This window comes from Carcharodon carcharias, chromosome 11 (genome assembly GCF_017639515.1).
Source record: "Carcharodon carcharias isolate sCarCar2 chromosome 11, sCarCar2.pri, whole genome shotgun sequence".
Taxonomy (NCBI): Eukaryota; Metazoa; Chordata; class Chondrichthyes; order Lamniformes; family Lamnidae; genus Carcharodon; species Carcharodon carcharias.
Window position 1 is genome coordinate 125,524,725 of NC_054477.1, and position 22,495 is coordinate 125,547,219.

The 22,495-nt window shown below is 40.4% G+C and overlaps 1 protein-coding gene across 4 annotated transcripts in view; it reads left to right on the plus strand.

Moving 5' to 3' along the window:
• The window catches only part of uggt2 (UDP-glucose glycoprotein glucosyltransferase 2), a 437,193-nt gene that overhangs the window by 214,763 nt on the left and 199,935 nt on the right, over nt 1-22,495 (plus strand). For 3 of the 4 annotated variants that reach the window (XM_041199272.1, XM_041199274.1, XM_041199275.1), the window contains exons 17-21: nt 7,205-7,336; nt 9,192-9,356; nt 13,788-13,911; nt 14,019-14,123; nt 16,761-16,855. In XM_041199272.1, coding sequence (XP_041055206.1) covers nt 7,205-7,336; nt 9,192-9,356; nt 13,788-13,911; nt 14,019-14,123; nt 16,761-16,855 — 621 coding nt within the window. The remainder of the gene's footprint in view (nt 1-7,204; nt 7,337-9,191; nt 9,357-13,787; nt 13,912-14,018; nt 14,124-16,760; nt 16,856-22,495) is intronic. The other variant, XM_041199273.1, reaches the window with a different exon arrangement.

Consider the following 22,495-nt stretch of genomic DNA (forward strand, 5'->3'; position numbering starts at 1 on the left):
TTTTTTATGATGTTCAACATGCTACTTCTGAATGTCTGTTACCTAGCAACTAGCCAACTCACTTGCAGCCATATTTCTTGATTGTCTAATGACGAGGGGCTGAATTGTTAGGCCCTGATAGGGGCAGGCATGTAAGTTCATGCCATAGGGGACATGCCTGTTTCCTAATGTTACCCCTCCATTGGGCATTTTCCCAAAGCCAGGTGAGAGTGCAGCAGGTCTATCCGCCCACAAGCAGTGCCTACCCAATTCAGTTAGATAATAGACTTTTAAGGCCTGTTGTCGGAGGCTGACAGCAATTTTCCAGTCAGTTTCCAGGTCCCTGGAGGCATTGGTAGATGGCTTGAGACGATCTCCCAGTCATAGACCTTAGGTAGGTTGGGAACCAGTGCTCCAGTCAAGCATTAAGGCCTCCTGCCTGTTTGGCTTCAGCAATAGCCACAGGCTGTCCTTTGGAGGGGTTACTCCACCCCTGCGCGCATGCACACACACATACACACACCAAAGGGCTCTTTTTGTTTTAAATTTAAAAAGGTTGGAGAGAGGGCACTTCAATCTTCAGGCACCCACTTCATTACTTAACTGCCAAGGCATTCTGCTGCTGCTTCTGAGTTGAGGGACCTCCTATTATCCCTCCAGCTTTGAGAGCAAATGCACCATCCTTAATTAGACAGCAAGCCAGTCCTCATAGAGTGCAAATTTCTGACTCCCATTTGAGCCTGAGGTGCAGCCCTGAAGCCTGTGGGGAATACTCTGCCCCAATTGTCTACACTCACTAGGAAAGACAACTATTTGGATTTGAATTGAATTCAACCTGTAACATGGGGTCATACTGTAACTCTTTTGAGTACAAACCCGTTTCCATCTGTTTCAGATGAAGTTACATTGTTTCATAGTTTGCCATTGTGAGATTTGAACTCTTGATCTTAGAGTTACAAACCCAGTACCATAACCACTTGGCTATTTAGGCCTGTATGGGAACACAATCATTATTATTTGAGTCACACAGACTACACAACTCCATGGTGATATTGATGATTGACCAGTTATCATAGCTCATTAATGCAGCTGAAGAAAGGGCCTGTCCCTGAGATTCTTGTCATTTGGCTTGAGATAACCCTACATCAAATGACTGCAGTGGTCTGGGTCAGACAAACAGCAGGAAATTTGTCTACCACTATGTGGAATTGCGCAGAATTTGTCATGCTTGTTGCAAATTTGGAAAATTCACTGGACCTGAACATCCTTAATGGTGAAAAACTAGAAACAGTGCAAATGCAAAGAGACTTGGAGATCTAGGTACACAGATCATTAAAATGTCATGAACAAGGACAGATAATAATCAAAAAGGCTAACAGACTGCTGGCTTTATATCTAGATGAATGGAATACAAGGGAGTAGAAATCAAACTTTAGAGATAGAAAACCCTGGTTAGACAACACCTGAAGTATCATGAGAAGCCTTAGGAAGGATATTTGGCTTTGGAAGGGGTGCATTATAAATTTATCAGAATGATACCTGGACTCCAAGGGTTATGTTATGAGGGGAGATGAAACAAACTAGGGTTGTATTTCGTGCAATTTAGAAGTTTAAAGGGTGATTTGATCAACATTTTCAAGATGTTAAAGAAAGCTGACAGGGTAAATAGTGAGAAACTATTTCCACTGGTTCGGGATTCTACGTCTCAGGGGCATAATCTAAAAACTTAGAATCACTTCTTCATGCAAAGTCTGTTAGTAGTTTGGAAGTGTCTCCCACAAATGGCAACTGATAATTGTTATTTTAAAACTGTGATAATACTTTTGGCTAATGAGCATTTAAGGGATATTGGGTAAAGGTGGGTATATGGTGTTAGGTTGCAGATCAGTCATGATCTCATTGGCGGAACAGGCTCGAGGGTGAAATGGCCTACTCATTCCTATATTTTACTGCACTCACAAGGATGAAATGATAACTTGTGTAAAAATAATGCCAATTTGTAAGGAATAGTTGACAAGTAACTGAAGGCATGCTTTATGCCATCACCAGATGTGAAGTATTGCTGAAAATAGAGATGTTGAAGCTTTTCCTCTTACACTCATCAGGACGCTTTGCAAGAATACCATATAAGAGGAAAACAGTAATTTATACTGTATGTGAAGAGAGTGCTGATTGGCTGGCAAGTTTTAACCAAGTTTTCCACATACACGGTGAAGGTCTCCTTCATGTTTGTGAAGGCTGTATAGGACTTGCATATTGATAACGATGCTGTGTCCATGTGCTTATTTGACATTACTAGCCTATTCACCAATCTTTCACTTAAGGAAGCCATAGATATTTGCACTGCAGCACTTATCATGGTGATCTCAACCTCCTACCATTGCGTGAATCAGTATTTATTGATCTGCGTTCAGTTTTAATGACAGCGTGTATGCCCAAATAGATGGTGTTGACATGGGATCCCCACAAGACTCAGCTCTCGCAAACATCCTTGTTGGGTTCCATGAGAAACGTGTCTTTGATGGAGTGACACCTAACCTCCTACCCCTTGCATATTTCCGATATATGAATGATATGTTTGCTATATTTAAATCCGCAGCTGCATGTAATAATTTTCTTACATGTCTTAATGGGCTCCATTCTGTGCTCAAATTCACCTATGAAATGGAGCAAGCAAATGAAATCCTCTTGCTTGATGTACTAGTTGAGAAATCTGCCAGGGGATTCTCTACCACGGTCTACCACAAGCCTACCTTCACTGGTCAATATATGTGTTGGGATTGTTACAATTCCACACGCTATAAGATTGGTCTTATCAGCAACCTTGTAAACAGGGCTTTTGCCATTTGTTCACAATGCAAGCTTGATGCTTAACAGGGCACATCAAAGGCATCCTGCGAGATAATGGCTACCCTGATCAGATCATTTCAAGCTGTATGTCACGCAAGTTCATGAACGGGCCTAAGGCCGTCACTTGCGGCCCTAATAAGTGCCCCGTCTACCTCAGATTACCCTGGAAGGGCAAACTGTCTCAAGAATTTGAGCAACAGGTTTCATGCTGCTACTCTGCAGTAGCAACACGAGTGGTATTTGCCACTAACAGGATGATGTCATCAAGCCAAAAAGATGTTCTGCCTATCACAAAATGAATAATGTGGTATATGAATTTCAGTGCCAGTGTGATGCTAGGTGTGTAAGATGTACATCCCAAAGACTGGCAGATCGTATCAAACAGCATGTCCCTAGCCGCTGTTCATAACAGGTGAGGTACAGAGCGTATCCAACCAGCCCATGCTTGCAAATCTTAAAACAAAGCGTCCAATATTAGATGTGATTCTGCAATTGGACAACTTTTGTTCAATAATCCTCAATATGTTAATAATTATGCAGCCAACCAATTTAAGATTGTCATTCAGGCTTGCAGTGTGGTGCATTTGTATGTACTTGAAGCTACATATGTTATTAAACAGAACCCTATTCTTTGCAAACAGAAAAAAAATGCACACACATGCCTAGTGCAGTTAAACAAAATAAGTGACAGCATTCGCTGACTCAATCCTCAGGGCATTGCCTTGACCAATCAGGGTCAAGTTCCTGGTTTAAATTTCAAACAATGCTTGGCAGTTAACTATCAGTCACAATCACTGGTGCATTCTCCATGGCAAAGCCTCTACCAATCTGCGTCCACTTGCCAACCCATCAGCACTCTCTTCACATAGAGTATAACTTGTTGTTATCCTCTTATAATGGTATTCTTGGGAAGTGCCCTGATGAGTGAAAGACGACAAGCTTTGACATGTCTCTTTTTTCAGCAATAATCAAGCTCTGTACTACCAAATGACTAGATGTGAAGTAGAAAAATCTGTACGGTTAACTGAGAACACAAAAAGAAACTATCAGATGGGACAAAGGCTTATTATTGTTTGATGGGATCCATGGTTCACAGAGTCCAAGCAGACCAATGGCAGCCCGGCAGGAAGTGGACTGAGTGCAGGGCTGACAGGAGGGCAGAGCCGCCTCACACACAGATACATCGATTGGATTAAAGCTGCCATAATCACGGGATCCACACTCCTTGCTTTTACAGGATCTCCTAAGGAAAGATGAGGATCTGGCTGTTATGGGTTTCATGACAGACAAGACATTTGCCGAGTCTCCAAAAGGGCAAAAACACTGGCCCACGTGACCAGTTTTGAGAGGAGGAGAGGATATGGCACAGCTGTAAGAGGATGGATCTAGGAGTGAATAAAAGGGTAAAAAAGGTTACTGCCACTGCTTCAGTTATTTTAAAGGAACTGATTGACTGGATATAGTCATACAGTGCACCAGGTTGTTACTGAGAGTTCGGATAAAGCTGATTCTAGTGGATGGCCCCATCAAGACTGATGTGAGCAGAGCTGAGGAGGTTCTGCGACAGTGCATGATTTTGGTGAGGACTATGCCTTTGGAACTCGGGTTAGTTGGAAGCTGTTGTCAGAGGAGAATCAGTGGCTAAACCCTTGAAGAAAAGGAGCTGGAATTTTACCTGAGGAAGTTTAGAGCTTTGAGGGACTTCGTGGCTGAAAATTGAGGACTGCCTTGTAAATGCTGAGATCTGTCCTAGTTGTATCTGCTATTGAATGCATAATTAATTGTATATAATGACTGGAATCTGCCTGTTAATTTATGTTCAATTTATGTTGATTTTGATTTGAATGTTAAAGTAAAAGCTACAAGGGTGAAATCTGGTCCATTGGTTCTCATTGGGATCATTCCATAAATTTCGCTCTTGATTCTTTGATCTCCACGGGGATCTCAACAATTGCAATGAAAGCCTTTCACATATGTTCAGAGAGGGAGAGAAATTATATTTTCCAAAACCATGTACTCTGCAACGGTTTTTTGTCAGGTCATCAATTATACAGAGAACAGGGCATCCTCCTATATTTTTATTAAATGAGGAATTTCAGATCCAGAGTTATTGGACAGAATTTGGGACTTGGGTTTGGATGTAGGTTTTTGGTTAAAGCCTTGAAATGTGAAGTTGAGTTTGTAACTTTATCGCTGTTCCTTCACTGTCCATGTGTCAAAATCATGGAAGTCCCTTCCCAGCAGGACTGTGTATCTATCTCCATCATATGGACTGCAGAAACTCATAAAGCTGACTCATTAGCTTCTCAAGGGCAATTAGGAATGGGCAATAAATGCTGGCCTAGCCAGGGACACCTACACCCTGTGAAAAAATAAATTTTAAAAAAGCATGATTGCACCCCCTTCCTGGCCAGGCATGCAGGTGAGAGTGTAGCCCCTTTGTGCTGTGAGGTAAGTAATTTCAATATGTAAATCCAAAATTAATTGAGAATTTAACTCGGCATTCTAGCTTTAACAGACCGTGGATGGGTTTCCCAAGTTGTGCAGAGCTCCCCTGGGTCAATCATGCTGAGGGCATTGGAAGTCCTTCAGTCATACTGACAGGCTGGGAAGCCTTTGAACAATTAAACTGAAGAGCTTCGCCCATGCCTAGATGAGAAGCTGCTGCTCACAGAACTTATTCTGAGAGTGTGTTCTCACTGCTGGATAGGTGAACTTACTGGGAATTCACCTGTCATGCACTTCATTCACCTTGAGCTGCACTCCCCTGCTGTCAGCCTTCACAGCAGCATGGGAGCAGATTATGCAGCTCTACATTGGACCACCAATAAGGAACAAGAGGAACAGCAACACCAACAGCAGCAACTGTCACATGCTTCTTCACAGGACATTAAGAATGGACGCAGAGATCCAACTTGAAGCTGCGTGCTCCCAATACAGGATCTACAGACAGAGGGTCAGATCTCTTGATACGTGAGCACCAGATCCTCAGGAGGTGCAAGATATGGCTGATGTCTGCAGTCGCTTGGATCAAAATCTTCCCAGTGAAGCTGGTGGGCACAATTACCCATGGCTGACACATTTCCTATCCCCATCTCCATCGGTTCTCTACCTCTCCCTGAAGATCTGTGTTCTCTTCTGCAAGTAGAGAAAGCAGAGAATAGAGAATCCCACCCAACCTCTCTGATTGGCATCCTGCTTCTGGGTTTCCCAACAAATGCCATGGATTTGTTAAACAGATAAGTCTGACAGAACTAATGGCTCTTGACAAACTACTGGCCTTCCTGCTGTATGTGGGTCTGTTAAACTGATACAATGAGCAGAATTTTATCATAATAGAATTGGATGATGTTGGTTTTGGCTTCATTTCTATTCATGTAATTGGCTGCAGAATATTTTAATCTTATTTTCTTCCCATTTCTCTTTTGAAGGCCCTGACTCTTGTAGGAATGTGGACACCTACACGTTTGGGGTACCACTTCCAACTACTGTCCCAACTTCGCCATGACATCAGTGCAGCTTACTAGGCCAAGGGATGATGGGATGCCTACCAATAACCCTGAGGAAAATCTCCACAGTGCCTCTGTGAGACTGCTGTTGTGGCATTACAAGAGATGGGTTGTCACATAAAGGGCGAGGAGCCAAATAATCTTATTATAATCTTCTACTAGAGGCCTCAACCAACACAGGGACTTTCAGTATATAAAAGAGTTTAAGCTGAAATGGAGGGATGGGAGACTGTTATTCGGTCTTCTTTCTGCATCAGAAGAATTCAGGAACTGCCCACCCCCCTCTCCGATCCCTGCTACCCCAGGGACTATTGGCAAGCTTCACCTTGTGGTTCGACTAGCACCCATCAGAAGGAAAGGTAATAGGCAATAAGCCTCACCTGTGCATCAGCATTTCCTTGAAGTGAACGAGGAAAGGGCAGCTTACTACAACCTCAGCTGGGTGATGGGGAAGAAAATTAAGTTAGAAGATAGTGGTATGCCTTCCTTCTTACTAACGCTTATCATGACAAAGGAAATTGCAATTGATCCTGTTTCTGTTTGTATTCAAGATTTGTACATGAGTAAATGGAGACACTAGGTAGCAATGGAAAGCAGAGAACCTGGCTGATTTTTTTTCTCTCTTTTCTCCAGCTAAGGGGTAGTGCTGTCATGCCACCCTTGATGAGATCATTGGCACCAGAATATTGATGAATGCTTGCCAAATCAGGAAATTGTTAAATGTACTACTCCAGAGTTAAGTTGCACTATTGACTCATGGATTTTGGGGAGTTTTTTATATGAATGTAATGAACAAATAAAAGCAAAATTGAAACTGCACTTTAAATGTTGTTCTAGGTTGTTAACACTATTCTCTATTCTTGCAGATATGCAATCAAGTACAAGATGGGGAATCACTTACTGTGGACACCGTGATCAATTTTATGAAAAAGAAGTACCCGCGAGTCAGTGTTCAAAACATCTTGGGTGTTGATTCTGAATTTGATGACCAAAGGAAGGTGAGTGGTGCAGGTGCTGTTTTCGAGTTATACTAATGTCTCTATCACTATCGGCTGCATTTAAAAGATATTCCCAAAGATACAAATTTTAAAATGCTATGCTGGTACATCACAAGTTATCAATTTATGCCCTATGTGTCCTCTCCCCATGGAGACCTATAAACCAAAAGAATCAAATTTACTGAACGACACCTCCCACCTCGATGAGAAAACCGATGGACAAGATTTCACTTTTTGTAACTTGTCCTTTAACAACCAAATCAAAATCAACAGATGTAGCAAAAATTGAACTCTCGGATTTACTAGACAGACACTCAGCACAGATGGCACCAATTTCAGCCACAAAGTCCTTCATAGCTCTGAACTTTCTCTGATAGAATTCCAGCTCCTTTTCTTCAAGGATTTTGCTTGATCCCCAGCCAACAGCAACACCCAACTAACCCAAATGCCACAGGCATGGTCTTCATCAAAATGGCACACTCTGGAGAACCTCCACAACTCTGCTCACAACAGCCTTGATGGCATGGATCCACCAATGTTATCATCAAGTAATCGAAACAGCTGCAGAAACCTATTCACAGTTCCAGGATTCAGCTTCCATCTTCTTCACCCTACCTATACTGCACCAGTGGGATCTGAGCTTCAATGGCTCTTTGTATTTTTATCTAGTTTCAACCAGTGACAGTTTCCTCAGAAACCTGAAGTTTCCATTTCTGTCTCCATTCCCATTTCTGTTTTAGATTTCCTAGAAACATGCACGTTCAGTTTCCCTTTCAGTTAGCTGAGGGCTCCCTCTCAGTTCTAATTAGGGTCTGTTTCAAAAAATGCAAACTTTGAAATAATGGATCCTATCAAATCTAGACATCCACCATTTTCAATTCTATAAAAACACCCTAAGATTATCATGTTGTCAAGGAGTCAAACACTTCGACTACAATCCCTTGCATCCACCTAATGCTATATGCATTACCATGCCTGTTAAAGTTGTTAAGCTGAGTGCACAGTGCAAAGAACATTTCCCAATGGTATGTGTTCTACTGTCATTTGTGTATATTAACTTTCTGGCAAGATTTTATGTTTTCCTTCAATAAGTTTAAAGGGATTTTTTTTCTGATTTCTCTCCTTTCCTGAAATACAGCCTCATGACTTGTGGCAGCTCTCAGGTACTTGCCCAAGTGCCATTCACCATGAATGAACCTACACAGAAGAGTCAACAACCTAAAAGATGTTAAAGCTAAGCCTGATCTTTTTCTCCGTGACATTCATACACCTATTATTTTCAGGAGTAGCTCCTAAGTTGTATCCAGGAGTGGAGAACCAAGTTGTATCTAGGAGTGAAGAACCAAGTTGTATCTAGGAGTGGAGAACCAAGTTGTATCTAGGAGTGGAGAACCAAGTTGTATCTAGGAGTGGAGAACCAAGTTGTATCTAGGAGTGGAGAACCAAGTTGTATCTAGGAGTGGAGAACCAAGTTGTATCCAGGATTGGAGAACCAAGTTGATTTTGTTTTTGCACATTTTCCCCTCACTAGCCCATGAGGCAATTGTGATACCCAAATTATTGCTAAGATCAGGTAACTCAGCAGAGCATGCAAATAGGACATGGAACTTTCTGGTCTGTATGACTCTGCTAGAAAAAGCAGTGATTTTACTCACCCAAGCCTATTTAATAATATTTACAATGTTTGTTAAAATTATTAAAATAGTATTGAAACAAAACATGGGCCAGTTTTTCTTTTGTACTGCACACTGTACATAACATCAAGTTGACTTTAGTTGCGTAACATTGGTGTAATAATTCTAAGAATGTTTTTGTAATCCTATATTAATATCTGTCACACTTCTGCTTTGAATAGGCAGGAGCAAACTTTTATAAAACCACTGGCTTGGGTCCACTGCCACAAGGTCTCTTTAATGGCATTCCCTTTAACATAGATGAGTTGGACCCTGAAGAGTTGGAAACTATCATCCTTCAAAAGATAATGGATGCAGCAGGGTTTTTTCAGAAGGCAGTTTTCATGGTACGTTTTGTGTTTTTTTGTTGTAAGATGTGTTATATACAAGTCTAATAGTTAGTGATTTTAAAATAGTATTTCTGATTTTCGGAACTCATTGGACAAGGACTACACTCCTATTTTTTTAAAAAAGGGCCAAGAATGTAGTAACCATGAATGAACCTACACAGAAGAGTCAACAACCTAAAAGGTGTTAAAGCTAAGCCTGATCTTTTTCTCCGTGACATTCATACACCTATTATTTTCAGGAGTAGCTCCTAAGTTATATCCAGGAGTGGAGAACCAAGTTGATTTTCTTTTTTGCACATTTTCCCCTCACTAGCCCATGAAGCCAATTGTGATACCCGAATTATTGCTAAGATCAGGTAACTCAGCAGAGCATGCAAATAGGACCTGGAACTTTCTGGTCTGTATGACTGCTAGACCTGTAAAACTTGAAAATCAGTAAACTTCTTTGAAACTGATAAGGGACAGTGTGAGGGATTATTTTAAGGGACAGAGGTGAACTAGCAATTAGCATCATGGTATCAGGAGTAGTAGGCTATGCTTAACTAATTTATTGGATTTCTTGAAGAAAGCTGTGGACTTGAAAATGGTGAAATATATCTGGAATTTAGGTGATTTGATTTGTTCCCCATAATTGATTGTTGCAGTGTTCAGGTCCTGTGGATATATGGCATTTGTTATGACATGGCCGATGATGTGTGCCAGGTGGACCAAATCCACAAGGGAAACTTGGCCACACTATCATAATGATTTTGCAATTTGCATTTATTATGAGAAGATGTGTGCACTGAATTCAGAAATAATGAATCCACTTAGACCTTTAAAGATTTTAAAAATTAAATTAAAATATTTATTAACAAAATAAAAAATTTCAAGCACGTACATAAAACTACAATTACTTAATACTATAACAAATCCTAAAATTCCAAATCAATCTGACTCCCAATTACACACCCCCTTTAAGGTATTGATTTTAGATTTTTAAAACCAACAAGTTAACATAGTTGACAGTGGAATTCCATATGGCTTTCTCCAACTTTAGTTACTGGACACAACAGACTTATGCTCAAAATGGCTAGAGGCTTCTTCAAGGCTGTTTCACACACTCCTGTTAGATCTTACATGTCCCCCCAACATAGCCTTTCATTCTTCTTTAAATATGTTTCTCTCTCTTTAATATATAAGTTCCATTATTCCATATATCTTTGGAACTGTACCTTTCCCATAATATAAAAATTTTCATGTTGCCAATATTGTCAGTAACCTTTGGGAACAATAAACACTCCCTTTAACACTCCCTGTTTTAAACAGACTAGCATCTATCTGAAATCCAAACAATCCCTTCACTTAGCTAAAAATGCAAATTCCCTTCACAACTTACATGCTAAGACAACATCCATGTTTACTCATTAGCATTTCAAGTAAATTTCTACACTTAGCTTCTTTTGATAATTTCAAGTTTGCAGTCTACCTGACTCGAAATGTACTTGAATCACACAGACGGAACCATCTATACTCAGACCCATAAACCTACCTTACAACAAACCAGAAAAATATTATGAAAATTATTATACTTCTGTAACTCAGCACATCAGGCTAAATTGTTAATTGGCTAGTTGACAACAACAGTAGGTTATGGTATCAAAATGAAAAATGCTGGAAATACCCAGCAGGCCTTAAAGCATCAGTGAGGAGAGGAGCAGAAGATGTTACTCAGGTCAATGACCTTCCATCGATGTAGACGTTAAATCTATTTTTCTCACTACAAATGCTGCTGGAACTGCTGAGTATTTCCAGTATTTTCTGTTTTTTTTATTTTAGATTTTTATCTTCTGCAATATTTTGCCTTAGTCATAAGTTACAGTATATGGAAGGGACCTGGTTAGTAGCCTGTTGTTTGGGTACACTACACTGGCTATATAGGAACTGTTATAGTTCATAATTTGTACAAATGATTTGGGAAATTGAAATTGTCCAATGTCTTAATTTGCAGATGACACCAAATAGTGATTCTCAGGGTGCACAAATCCAAAGTTAACTGGAGCAGTGTTGTCCAGTAAAAATGACTGAGTAGTGATAGATGTACCTATGGTAGAACTTTTTACCACATGCACTAATTTTAGTAGAGAATACCTTACATAATATTTACAGGTAAATGCATTACCGTGTATGTGTACTTGGCGAACATCTGCCATCTTTCAGTAGTTAAGAAAGTAAAAAAAACTCAAAACCATCTGAAACAATTACACACTCCAGTTTTTGTTTCATAATTTTACAAGCAAATACCCAAAAACATTGTGTATACTGTGCAAATATGAATATTGAGATCACAAGATCAACAACTGATCTGTTCTTCCATTTTTACTTAATAATCAGAAATTCAGTTCACCACATCTGGATTCCCAATTCACCACTTGTGGCTTAATACTAATGTATTGGACAGCTCTAATCTCAAGAACCTACATCTGTTGGCAAAGAGTGGAGACTATTGGTCAAGAAAAACAGTGATTCTAATACAGATCCCTGGGGAACCCCACCTTCCTCCAATCTGAAAAACAACTAGTCACCATAACTCTCTGTTTCCTGTCAACTTTAAGTACAGCTAGCCTTTTTAATATCTTCTCTTTATTAACTGTTAGTCCATACAGTGTCTCAACTGCCTTGCCTTTCATTATAACTTTGACAGCATCTTTTTCCTTGATAAAGACATGCAAAGTATTCAATTAGCACCTCAGCTGCATAGCCCGCCTCCATGCGTAAATCCCCTTTTTGGTTCCTTGTTCGCCCCACTCCTCCTTTTACAACCTTTTTACTGGTCATAGGTTGTTGCTTGACTGCAATGGTGGTACTGTTGAGCTGTTTCTATTCCTCTCGGGCTTACTGAATCTCTACTGAATTTTACCTGGACCTGGTGTCTGCGTGCTAGTTTGAGGTGCAGTATGTCCCAGAACAAAGGTACAGGATGTAGGATCATACAGTGCTGCAGAATTGCTTACACACAGTGAGTTTGTACTTAATAGTTATCTCAATTCTGTGTCAGTTCTTCTGCTGGATAGGAAAGGGTTAAGGCTGGTATACCTCTCAGTCGAATCTCCAACAATCACGCTGTCACCATCTAATGTTGTCCTATTTGGCATAATGCACCAATCATACAATAAGGACAGTGTTAACTGGGATGCTTCTGCCACCGTTGATGTTTAGTGTGAGAAGTAACTGCAGGACTTCAAAGGTAAGTTAAACTGTTACTGGATGGACTCTTCTTCCTTATCCCAGCCTTTAGTGTTTTAATCTCCCCCTGACCTCCTGTAGGGACAGCAAGCAGCAGTAATGGATTCTTCTTTCTGTGGAATTTTGCTTAAAGCTAGACCCTCCAGAGTCAGTTATGTTCTGAGAGAGGTTGGAGAAACTCGGATTGTTCTCACTAGAGCGACGGAGATTGAGGGGAGACTTGATAGAAGTTTACAAAATTATGAGTGGCATGGACAGAGTAGATAGTCAGAAGCTTTTTCCCAGGGTGGAAGAGTCAATTACTAGGGGACATAGATTTCTCCTCTCAGAGAAGATGTGCGGTGCTAGTTTTTTACACAGAGGGTAATTCACTGCCAGAAGAGGTTGTGGAAGCAGGTACGATAGTGGTGTTTAAGAGGCAGCTTGACACTTACATGAATAGGATGGGAATATGGACCCCGGAAGTGCAAGATGTTTTAGTTGACGGGCAATGTGATCGGTGCAGGCTTGGAGGGCCGAAGGGCCTGTTCCTGTGCTGTAGTTTTCTTTGTTCTTTGTTCCTGCACAAATCTCACAGCTGGAGATTTATACTTATTAAGCTTTCCCAAATTTTACCTGGACCTGGTGTCTGCGTGCTAGTTTGAGGTGCAGTATGTCCCAGAACAAAGGTACAGGATGTAGGATCATACAGTGCTGCAGAATTGCTTACACACAGTGAGTTTGTACTTAATAGTTATCTCAATTCTGTGTCAGTTCTTCTGCTGGATAGGAAAGGGTTAAGGCTGGTATACCTCTCAGTCGAATCTCCAACAATCACGCTGTCACCATCTAATGTTGTCCTATTTGGCATAATGCACCAATCATACAATAAGGACAGTGTTAACTGGGATGCTTCTGCCACTGTTGCTGTACACTGAGTTCAAGTAATGGGAGCACAGCATCACATCCTGTGATGGTAGTAGTGATTAATGGCAGTTGAATATATGTACCCTTAAAAGTACATGTACATTATAACACAATGTTCACTTCTGCAACTGCAGAAGCACATGTCCAATAACCTAACTATAGAATCCCTTATCCGTATTGTTTTCCCAGTTATATTCCACTGTTTTAATAATTACTGAATTACTTTCATAATTATTACTTTCTTATGTCCATTGAGAGCCCTGAATCATACCAACATACTTATAAATCTGATTACAGGGTCGATTAAATGAACATATGGATGTGGTAGATTTCCTGATGGATCAGCCAAATGTTGTTCTCCGCTTCAATCCTATAATTCTGAACACTGAAAGGAAGTACGTTGATCTTACATCTAAGGCAGGTAATGTAATTAGTTATTTTCCTATTTTAAAAGTTACACTATAGAGGAAACTGTTCCATATTAAATTCAAAGTTGCATTTTCTTTAAACACCTATCTTCTGTTTTAGCTTTGAGCGACTGGGATGACTTTACCACATATTCCTTCCTGGATTCTCGAGACAAAAGCGCAGTAATCGCGAGTCAGATGAAATATCTCACAAGAAAAGGTACCGGTAAATATATTTCAGTGTGAAAGTGCTCATACCAGTTTCAGATGTGTAAACTACAAAAGACATTTGATAAGGTTCCACTTAAAAGGTTACTGCACAGGATGAAAGCCCTTGGTTTTGAGGGTAACATGTTGGCATGGATAGAGGATTGGCTAAGTAATGGGGTGCCACAGGGATCAATGCTGGTGCCTCAACTAGTTGCAATCTATATTAGTAACTAGGATGGAGGGACAGAGTGTATTGTAGCCAAGTTTGTTGACATTACAACAGTGGGTGAGAAAGCAAGTTGTCTTGCAAATAATTTTTGCAAGGTTAAGTGAGTGGGCAAAAATTTGGCAGATGGTGTATAATGTGAGAAAAATGAGGTTATCCACTTTGGTAGGAAGAACTGTTATGATTCCTGTGGAGAACAATAATGTGCAAGAACGAACTTCCCAAATAACTCCAACAGAAGAATCTGATGGACAGGATTTTGCTTCTCAGATCTTTTACTGTAACAATCAAACCAAAATCAAGAAAAATTAAACATGAATTAACAGGCAAATTGTATTCAATAGAAACTATAAGTTACACTTTAAATAGCTGATATAACAAAGGTAAATTTCACAGATTTCTCAACAAGTCCTCAGCGCATTTTTAAAATTAATTTATGGGACATGGGCGTCGTAGGTACACCCACAGTGCTGTTAGGGAGGAAGTTCCAGGACTTTGATCAAGCAACAATGATATACAAAGGTGATATATTTCCAAGTCAAGATGGTGAGTGGCCTGGAAGGGAACTTCCAGGTGGCAGTGTTCTGATGCATCTGCTGCCCTTGTCCTTCTAAATGGTGGTCGTGTATTTGGAATGTGCTGTCTGAAGTCTTGCTGAGTTCTTGCAGTGCATCTCGTAGATGGTACAGGAGCAAAGATGTCTTACTGCAGCTGTACAGGGCCTTGGTGAGACCACACCTGGAGTATTGAGTGCAGTTTTGGTCTCTTTACCTAAGAAAGGATATACATGTTATACAGGGAGTGTAACAAAGGTTCACCAGACTGATTCCTGGGATTGTAGGATTGTCGTATGAGGAGAGATTGGGCCAACTAGGCCTGATCTCACTGGAGTTTAGAAGAATGAGAGGGAATCTTATTGAGACATATAAAATTCTGACAGGAATGTTCGGACTGCATCCAGTCCGAATGCAAGGGTGATGTTTTCTCTGACTGGGGGCTCTAGAACAAGGGGTCAGAGTGTCAGGATAGGAGATAGGTCATTTAGAACTGAGACGAGGAGAAACTTCTTCGCTTAGAGGGTGGTGAACTGTGGAATTCTCTACCACAGGTAGCTGTGGAGGCCAAGTCATTGAATATATTTATGAAGGACATAGACTTATGGACTCTAAAGGCAACAAGGGGAGAGAGCAGGAGTATGGTGTTAAGATAGAGGATCAGCCATGATCATATTGAATGGCGGAGCAGGCTCGAAGGGCCGAATGACCTAATTGTGCAGCTATTTTCAATGTTTCTATGCGTCGGTGGTGGAGGGTGTGAACGTTGGTGGATGTGGTGCCAATCAAGCAGGCCACTTTGTCCTGGATGGTGTCAAGCTTCTTGAGTATTGTTGGAGTGGCACTCATCCAGGCAAGTGAAGAGTACTCCATCAAACTCCTGACTTGTGCCTTGCAGATGCTGAACAGGCTTTGGGGAATCAGGAGGTGAGTCACACCATATGACACCACATGCAGTCCCAGTGTCTCTCACAACTCCTTCTTCCTCCAGTAGAGTTCAAGCACCCTTTGCCATGCAGGATCTGGTACTCAAGTAGCCTCTAACAGCCCCTTTATTCCATTCAAGAGTCAAGGATACAGTATCACCAACAAGGTGCACTTTTGCAGCACCTCTTTCACTCAGGTCATGACAGCCCTGATGGTTTAGCTTTCCCAATAATATCCCAGGACGCAATATGGTTGGTTCTGGTAAAAACTACCCAGCTCCACTTTCACAATGTTGTCAATTTAATGGTCACTTACCATTTCTAAACAAAGCCCCATCATCAATCTCTCTATTAAAAACATGTCATAGCTTTTCATACAGCATTACATTATGACATATGAAATTAGCAATACCTTTTAAACTTACCAGTCAAAAGGGTTCCCAACTCCAGAACAGGCTAACCCTGCCTCTCCTCCGCCCCTCCCAACCAGTTCACAACACCTCTGAGCTACTGTGAACCATGTCTCCTTCAGAAGCCATGAAAAGTTGCAGTGGGAGATCTGAAATCACTACCTCCTGCAGTGGAGCCACTGACATTGGGATTGCTGCTTGTGGGCTCACAATCCCATCCTTATGTCACATTCTTAAAAATATCACACAACGGGAATGGAGGTGGGAATCCAGGAATTGGGACTCGCCTGTCTCTTGGCTCCCAAGCCTGCACCGGGACTGCAGAATGTGGCCCTGTATTTCTAACCAGATTTGATCTATTCTTTTTATGCCTAGAAACTAGGACTATAATAGGCTACCAGTGATTTGACTTAGGTAATCTAGGCATGCTATAAAAACCTGGAACTTTCTACTTTTTAATGTGCTAATTATATATATGTCCCCAGAATATTACCACTGAGCATTGCAACAGCCATTAGAGTATTTCTTACTTTCTAGATGAAGACATAGTTTATGGAGTGACCATCTGGATTGTTGCTGATTTTGACAAGTTATCCGGGAGAAGATTACTGTTCAATGCTATGAAACAAATGGTAAGTTTCTCATGATTTAATTATTCTTAGCATTTTGTGACATCGGTCTTCAAAATATACCATGGGCAGAAATTTTTGCTTGGCGGGTGGGCGTGTGCACAACCTGCTCAAGCGTGAAATGACGCGCATTGACATCGGCCGAGTGTGCCAACTACAGTGTGCAGTCACGCGATAGTTTGGTCAGCGGGTGGGCTGCTGGCCTGTTAAGGCCATTAAGTTATCAATTAACGTAAATTTTTCTCCTGCCCGTCCAACCTAACAGTTGGCAGATAGGCAAAAAGACCAAGCAGCCTATGCATTTTTTTGGAAACCTTACCCATGGGCGGGGTGAGGTTTCCAAAAGCAAATAAAAATAAAATAAAACTTTTAAAATGAATTAATAACATGCCGCTGCTCATGTGACAGAGTCACATGAGGGGACATGTTTTATTACATTTTTATTTTCGTTATTTTCTTTTTTTTAACAACGCTTCATCTCCCTGAGGCAGCTCTGTGCCCCCTCCAAGCTGCCCGCCAAGGGCAAAATTCTGCTCCATGTACGTTAAACACTCCAGTGCCTCCATACTGTTTTTGTATGCGCTGCTCATAGCAACATTAGTTTTCTGCCATTTCTCCCCCTTCTATTGATTCACCCATAGTTATCCATTTGTTGGAAACATACAAGCCAGATATGCATTTTCATTTGATGTTTGAGCATCTAGAAAGTTAGCTGAAAGCCCAAAACATGTCAACGGTGTGTTTCCCTGTCATGGGTTAGGATTCCTTCTTACAAATAAAATGGGCCAATTTTGCAGCCAACATGAATGAATGGCACGACACATTCATTACACTTACACTTGCTCACAGATTTTCTGTAGGGTTTTTAGGGTGATTAGAAAGCAGAGAGAGAGGAATTTCTAACAAACATATTAAGTGCTCCTGTGCCAGTATTCTGTGATATAATTTCAGGTCTCAATTGCTCTTCTGCTTTGACATTAAATCAGAACAGCTGAAAATATATAAATGTAGTTGAAACCAGTAAAGAAAAGAGCCAGGTTAATGTTTTAGATGTAAATTTTCATCAGGGCTATTGGCCTGCTTGACAAAATCAGTCCCAACATTTGAAGTTCTCCTTTCTCTTTGCAAGTTCTGACTGATCTGCCATGTGTTTCCAGCACTTTCTAGTAATGTTTCATTTTCTAGCTTATTTGAGAAGTTAATTTTGCCTTAGTTTCTCACTCAATTTCTTGGAGATTCCATTTCCCAGGATGAGAGTAAGGATTCAGTACCACTGCTAGCTATTTCATTGCAGTGTTTGATGCTCTTATTTCTCCTACTCAACCTGCTGCACTGTTATCTTATGATGAGTTCTGCTAGCTCAACAGACAATACAAACAGGGATGAGAAATTTCTGCCATTTGGTGGAATTCTGACTTCAGGAATATGGAATTCCACCTTTTAAATTTTTTTCCAACCTCTGCCTCCACAGAGGTGTACTTGAAATGTATTGCACATTAAATATTCTGAACACAACAACAGAAAGGGAACTGACTCAGCATTGACTCTGGCAGAGGCAGATGTGTGTGCACAGTGTATCAGACGTGGTGTGGGAGTGTGAGCTGCCAGGTAAGGAGGGTAGGTTCAAATGCGGCTTGTGATGGTCACAAAGTGTAGGGACAGTTTCATTATTGTATGTGGCCTGGTGTATGAGCCAGCCGGGACATCCCTGAGGATGGCTGTTGACTGGGAGGAAATTAGCTAACTGTAGGAGAGTGTAGTATGCTGCCACCTTGCAGAGATATGGCTGTGCAGCTTTTGTTTTCCCATTTCCCTGTCGATGACATCTGCTTTAAGATGTCCATTGCATAAAAATATTTTTCAATTGTATATTTAACAATAACAAACCATAACTTATCATCAAAATTGTTTTTCTGTCTCTTTAAGTGTCTTCAATAAAATCTTATTTGGAAGATTCATCCACTTCCAAAGCCTGTGTTTTTCAGTTGGGGTTAACACATTAATTCAAAAATATTAAGAGCAATGCTGAAGTAAAAACCTCAGTGGACCAGCATTTCTCTGAGCAGGTTCTGCAGATCAAGAAACTCCCAAGTTCAACATATGGACTCCACTCAACTATATGATGTTAGCTGGGGTTCAACGCCACCAAGCTTGAGTGAGCAGAGTTCCCAGTCTTGATCATTATCTGCTGTCAACTTCCAGTTCAGACCTGCCTTTGACAAACTTTTTTTCTCTCCCTAATAACCCCAGACTCCCTATAGGCAACAACTGATGAGATCCCCCTTTCAGACTGTTGTGCACCATTGGCCTGAAGGCCTTTCTAACCAGTATGTGTGTGTAGGGGCGAGAGATAGTTTTGCAGATGTTTTTTGTGCCAAGTTAATTTTATTGGTTATAAAACACTGGGGTAGTTGTCCATTCCTCTACTTGTGCCCTAATCTCTGTTTTCCCTAAAGCTGCTTAACTTTGTTGACCAGCAAGGAAAGTTGAATATGACTGCATCTTTGAAAATTAGCAAAAACAATTATGTTGACAGAAGACATTCCATTTGTTACTTTGTTTTTTGCAAACCTTGCAAAATTCGGCAAAAATATTAATTTTGGCAATTAACTTACATTAGTTTGGAAATTGTGGCTGCCACCAAATGTTTGTAGAAATCAGTTACATGATTTAAATTTATTAGGTACCTAACAGCAATTTGAATTTATAAAGGGGGTTTAATGTAATAAAATGTCCTGAGGAGCTTCACGCGAATATTGTAAAATGAAATATGACACTGAGCCACAGCAGGAGATGGCCAAAGGTTTGGTCAAAGCGGTAGTTTTTAAGGAGTGTCTTAAAGGAGAAAACTGAAGTGGAGAGGTTCAGGGAGGGAATTCCAGCACTTAGGGCCTTGGCAGCTGAAAACACGGCCACCAATGGTGGAGTGATTAAAATCAGGGATGCTCAAGAGGAGCATTTAAGGAGTGCTGATATCTCAGAGGGTTTTGGAGCTGGTGAAGATTATAGAGATAGAGATGAAGCCATGGAGGGATTTGAAAACATGGATGAGAATTTTAAAGTGGAGGCATTGCTTAACCAGGAGCCGATGTGGGTAAATGATCACAGGCGTGATAGGGGAGGCACGTTTTGGATGACCTCAGGTTTACAGAGGAAAAGAATGTGGGAGACCAGCCAGGAGTGTATTCAAATAGTCAGATCTAAAGGCAACAAAGACAGTTTGAGGGTCTCAGCAGCAGATGAGGTAGGGATGGAGGTGAGCAATGTTACGGAGGCGGAAAGAGGTGATTTTAGTGATGATGCAGATTTGTTGTTGGAAGCTTATCTTGTCGTCAGAACAGTCTGGTTCAGCCTCAGAAAGGGTTTAAATTGGTGGCTGGGGAATAGAGTTTTTCATGGGGCCTGAAGACAATAGCTTCAGTCTTCCAATATTTAATTGGAGGAAATTTCTGCTCAACCAGTAATGCATATTGAACAAGCGAAGACAATAGAGCGGCTGAGAGAGGTGATGGTGAGATAGAGCTGGATGTTGTTAGTGTACTTGTGGAAACTGACATGATTATGATACATTACAATTGATGTAAAACCTCAATTAAGTTTGCGATTTGCAACATCTTTCTTTGGAACTGTTTGTTCAACTGGCTAAACTGAACTCCAAAGTAAATCAAATTCAGAGTGTTAGATCAAGGCCTGAAGTTCCCTCCATAAACATAATTGGGAAGTTAGCCCCAAAATTGCCCCCATTTGTTGATATCCGTTTTACCGAGTTACTGTCAAGTATTTTACCAATCTTGTTAGACCACTCCGAAATTTAAAATAAACATAAATCAGGTTAAATAATCAGAGTCCAAGGAAAGCACCAAACCCACATCATATATTTCTTCTTTATGTCACGATCATGTCAAAGACATTTCCTTAAAATGGTCCATGAACAAAGAAGTTGTGAGTGTGTGCATGCAGCCCCCTTTTAATTTTCAAATAATTCAATTTAAAAATAACCAGCAGCAAAACTTTAGCCTTAAGTAAGACAAAGGTTAGTTTATTACAAAACTACTGCTGTAAGTTACTTAAGTAAAAGCATACAGATAAGGATATAAGATACTTATAAAGATAAAATTCAGTTCAGTCCTTTAAGATATATTTGCAGGCCAGTAGCTTGCAATTGAAGTGGTAGTTCTCTGGAGTGTAGGATTGAATTGGCATTGTTGTGTCCTGCAGTTGCAAAGGCTTCTATAGTCAAATAGTTGGGGGTTGCCTTTGTAAGTGGACTCAGCAGATCTTTGGGAAACAGAGAATGTTTCTTGTTCCTCAGTAGTCCTGCGGTTATGGCACTTATAGGTTGCCTGGATTCTTTCAACAGAACAGCAGTTGATTTCTGAATATCTTCTCCTTGGCCAAGAACGCTCTCAGATGATATCTCTCCGAGTACTTCCTGGGGTTCTGCAGCCTGTCATTATTGCAACCAAAGCAAAAATGGCTGCTGTGCTAATTTCAAATGAGCCATTTTTTCATCAGGCAAAGAAGTTAAGGGGTCCCTTTGAAGTATTTTCCTGTCTCCTGTTCTTTCAGAAGCTAAGGAGCCTTTACATCTTTAGAAGATTTAATGGGTGGCCCTGGAGGAGTCTTGCATTTTAGTGACTGATAACTTCTGGAGATAAGAGTCTGGCAAGGTTTGAACAAACACAGAAAGGTGCCAGGATGTCTTTCCGTACCTCCATTTTGAGAAAAAAAGGCCTTTAAACTCAATGTAAAGGTTTGACAGCGGAAATGTACCTTTAAAACAGTGTCCATGAAATCTTTAATGTTATAACTACATGTTCGTGATATATAATTATGAAAATTTAACTCCTTTAACCATTATTCATGCACAAGATAGACAGGTAGAAATAGGTCATGTTCTGTTAGTTTACTTAATCCTATATTACATGTATTAATTTCACTAAACACTGAAATGTGGAAGTCACTTTGGTAATTTTAAATAAATGCATTGGTCCACAGTCTTGACAGTTTTGGAAGGGAAAAGGGGAGAAACTAATGTTTCCACTTGGTGTGTAATAACTCCACGAATTTGAAATGGCCTAGCAGCATTTGCATTCATGACAGATCACAAAAACGTGCTATATTTATATGGGAAAAAGAATCAGACCTTTTTGTCTTCGGCCAATAAATTTCAGACCTTTATGTCTTTGGCCACTCTCACTCCTGGTACAATCTGATCTCAGTCCATCTCCAAGTCAACAGGAATATTGGTATATAACTTCAGTGCAATCCTTTCACACTCGAAAGTATTTTATTTGCACTCGGTTCTCGCCTATTTCCACTATAATTAGAAATACATTGGTGTTTCCCATCCTTCATGATTAAACTGATCTAGGATGCTTCCTCTTTCATCCCTACAAATTCCTTCTGTTCATATTATACTGGAATATTATATGGTATATCTTGTACATATGCAAGTACACTCCACCAAAAATGTAAGTTTTTTAAAAGAGTGTACTGGAATATGAGGATAAAAACAGTAAGCATAATATATAGCTTTTTTGATGACTCAGTGAGTTTCTCTCGTGCACAGCTTCATCCTACAAATTGGGAAGGTTCAATTTCCATCATTTGTGCTGTTAGCAATCAGGCATGTAAACACGT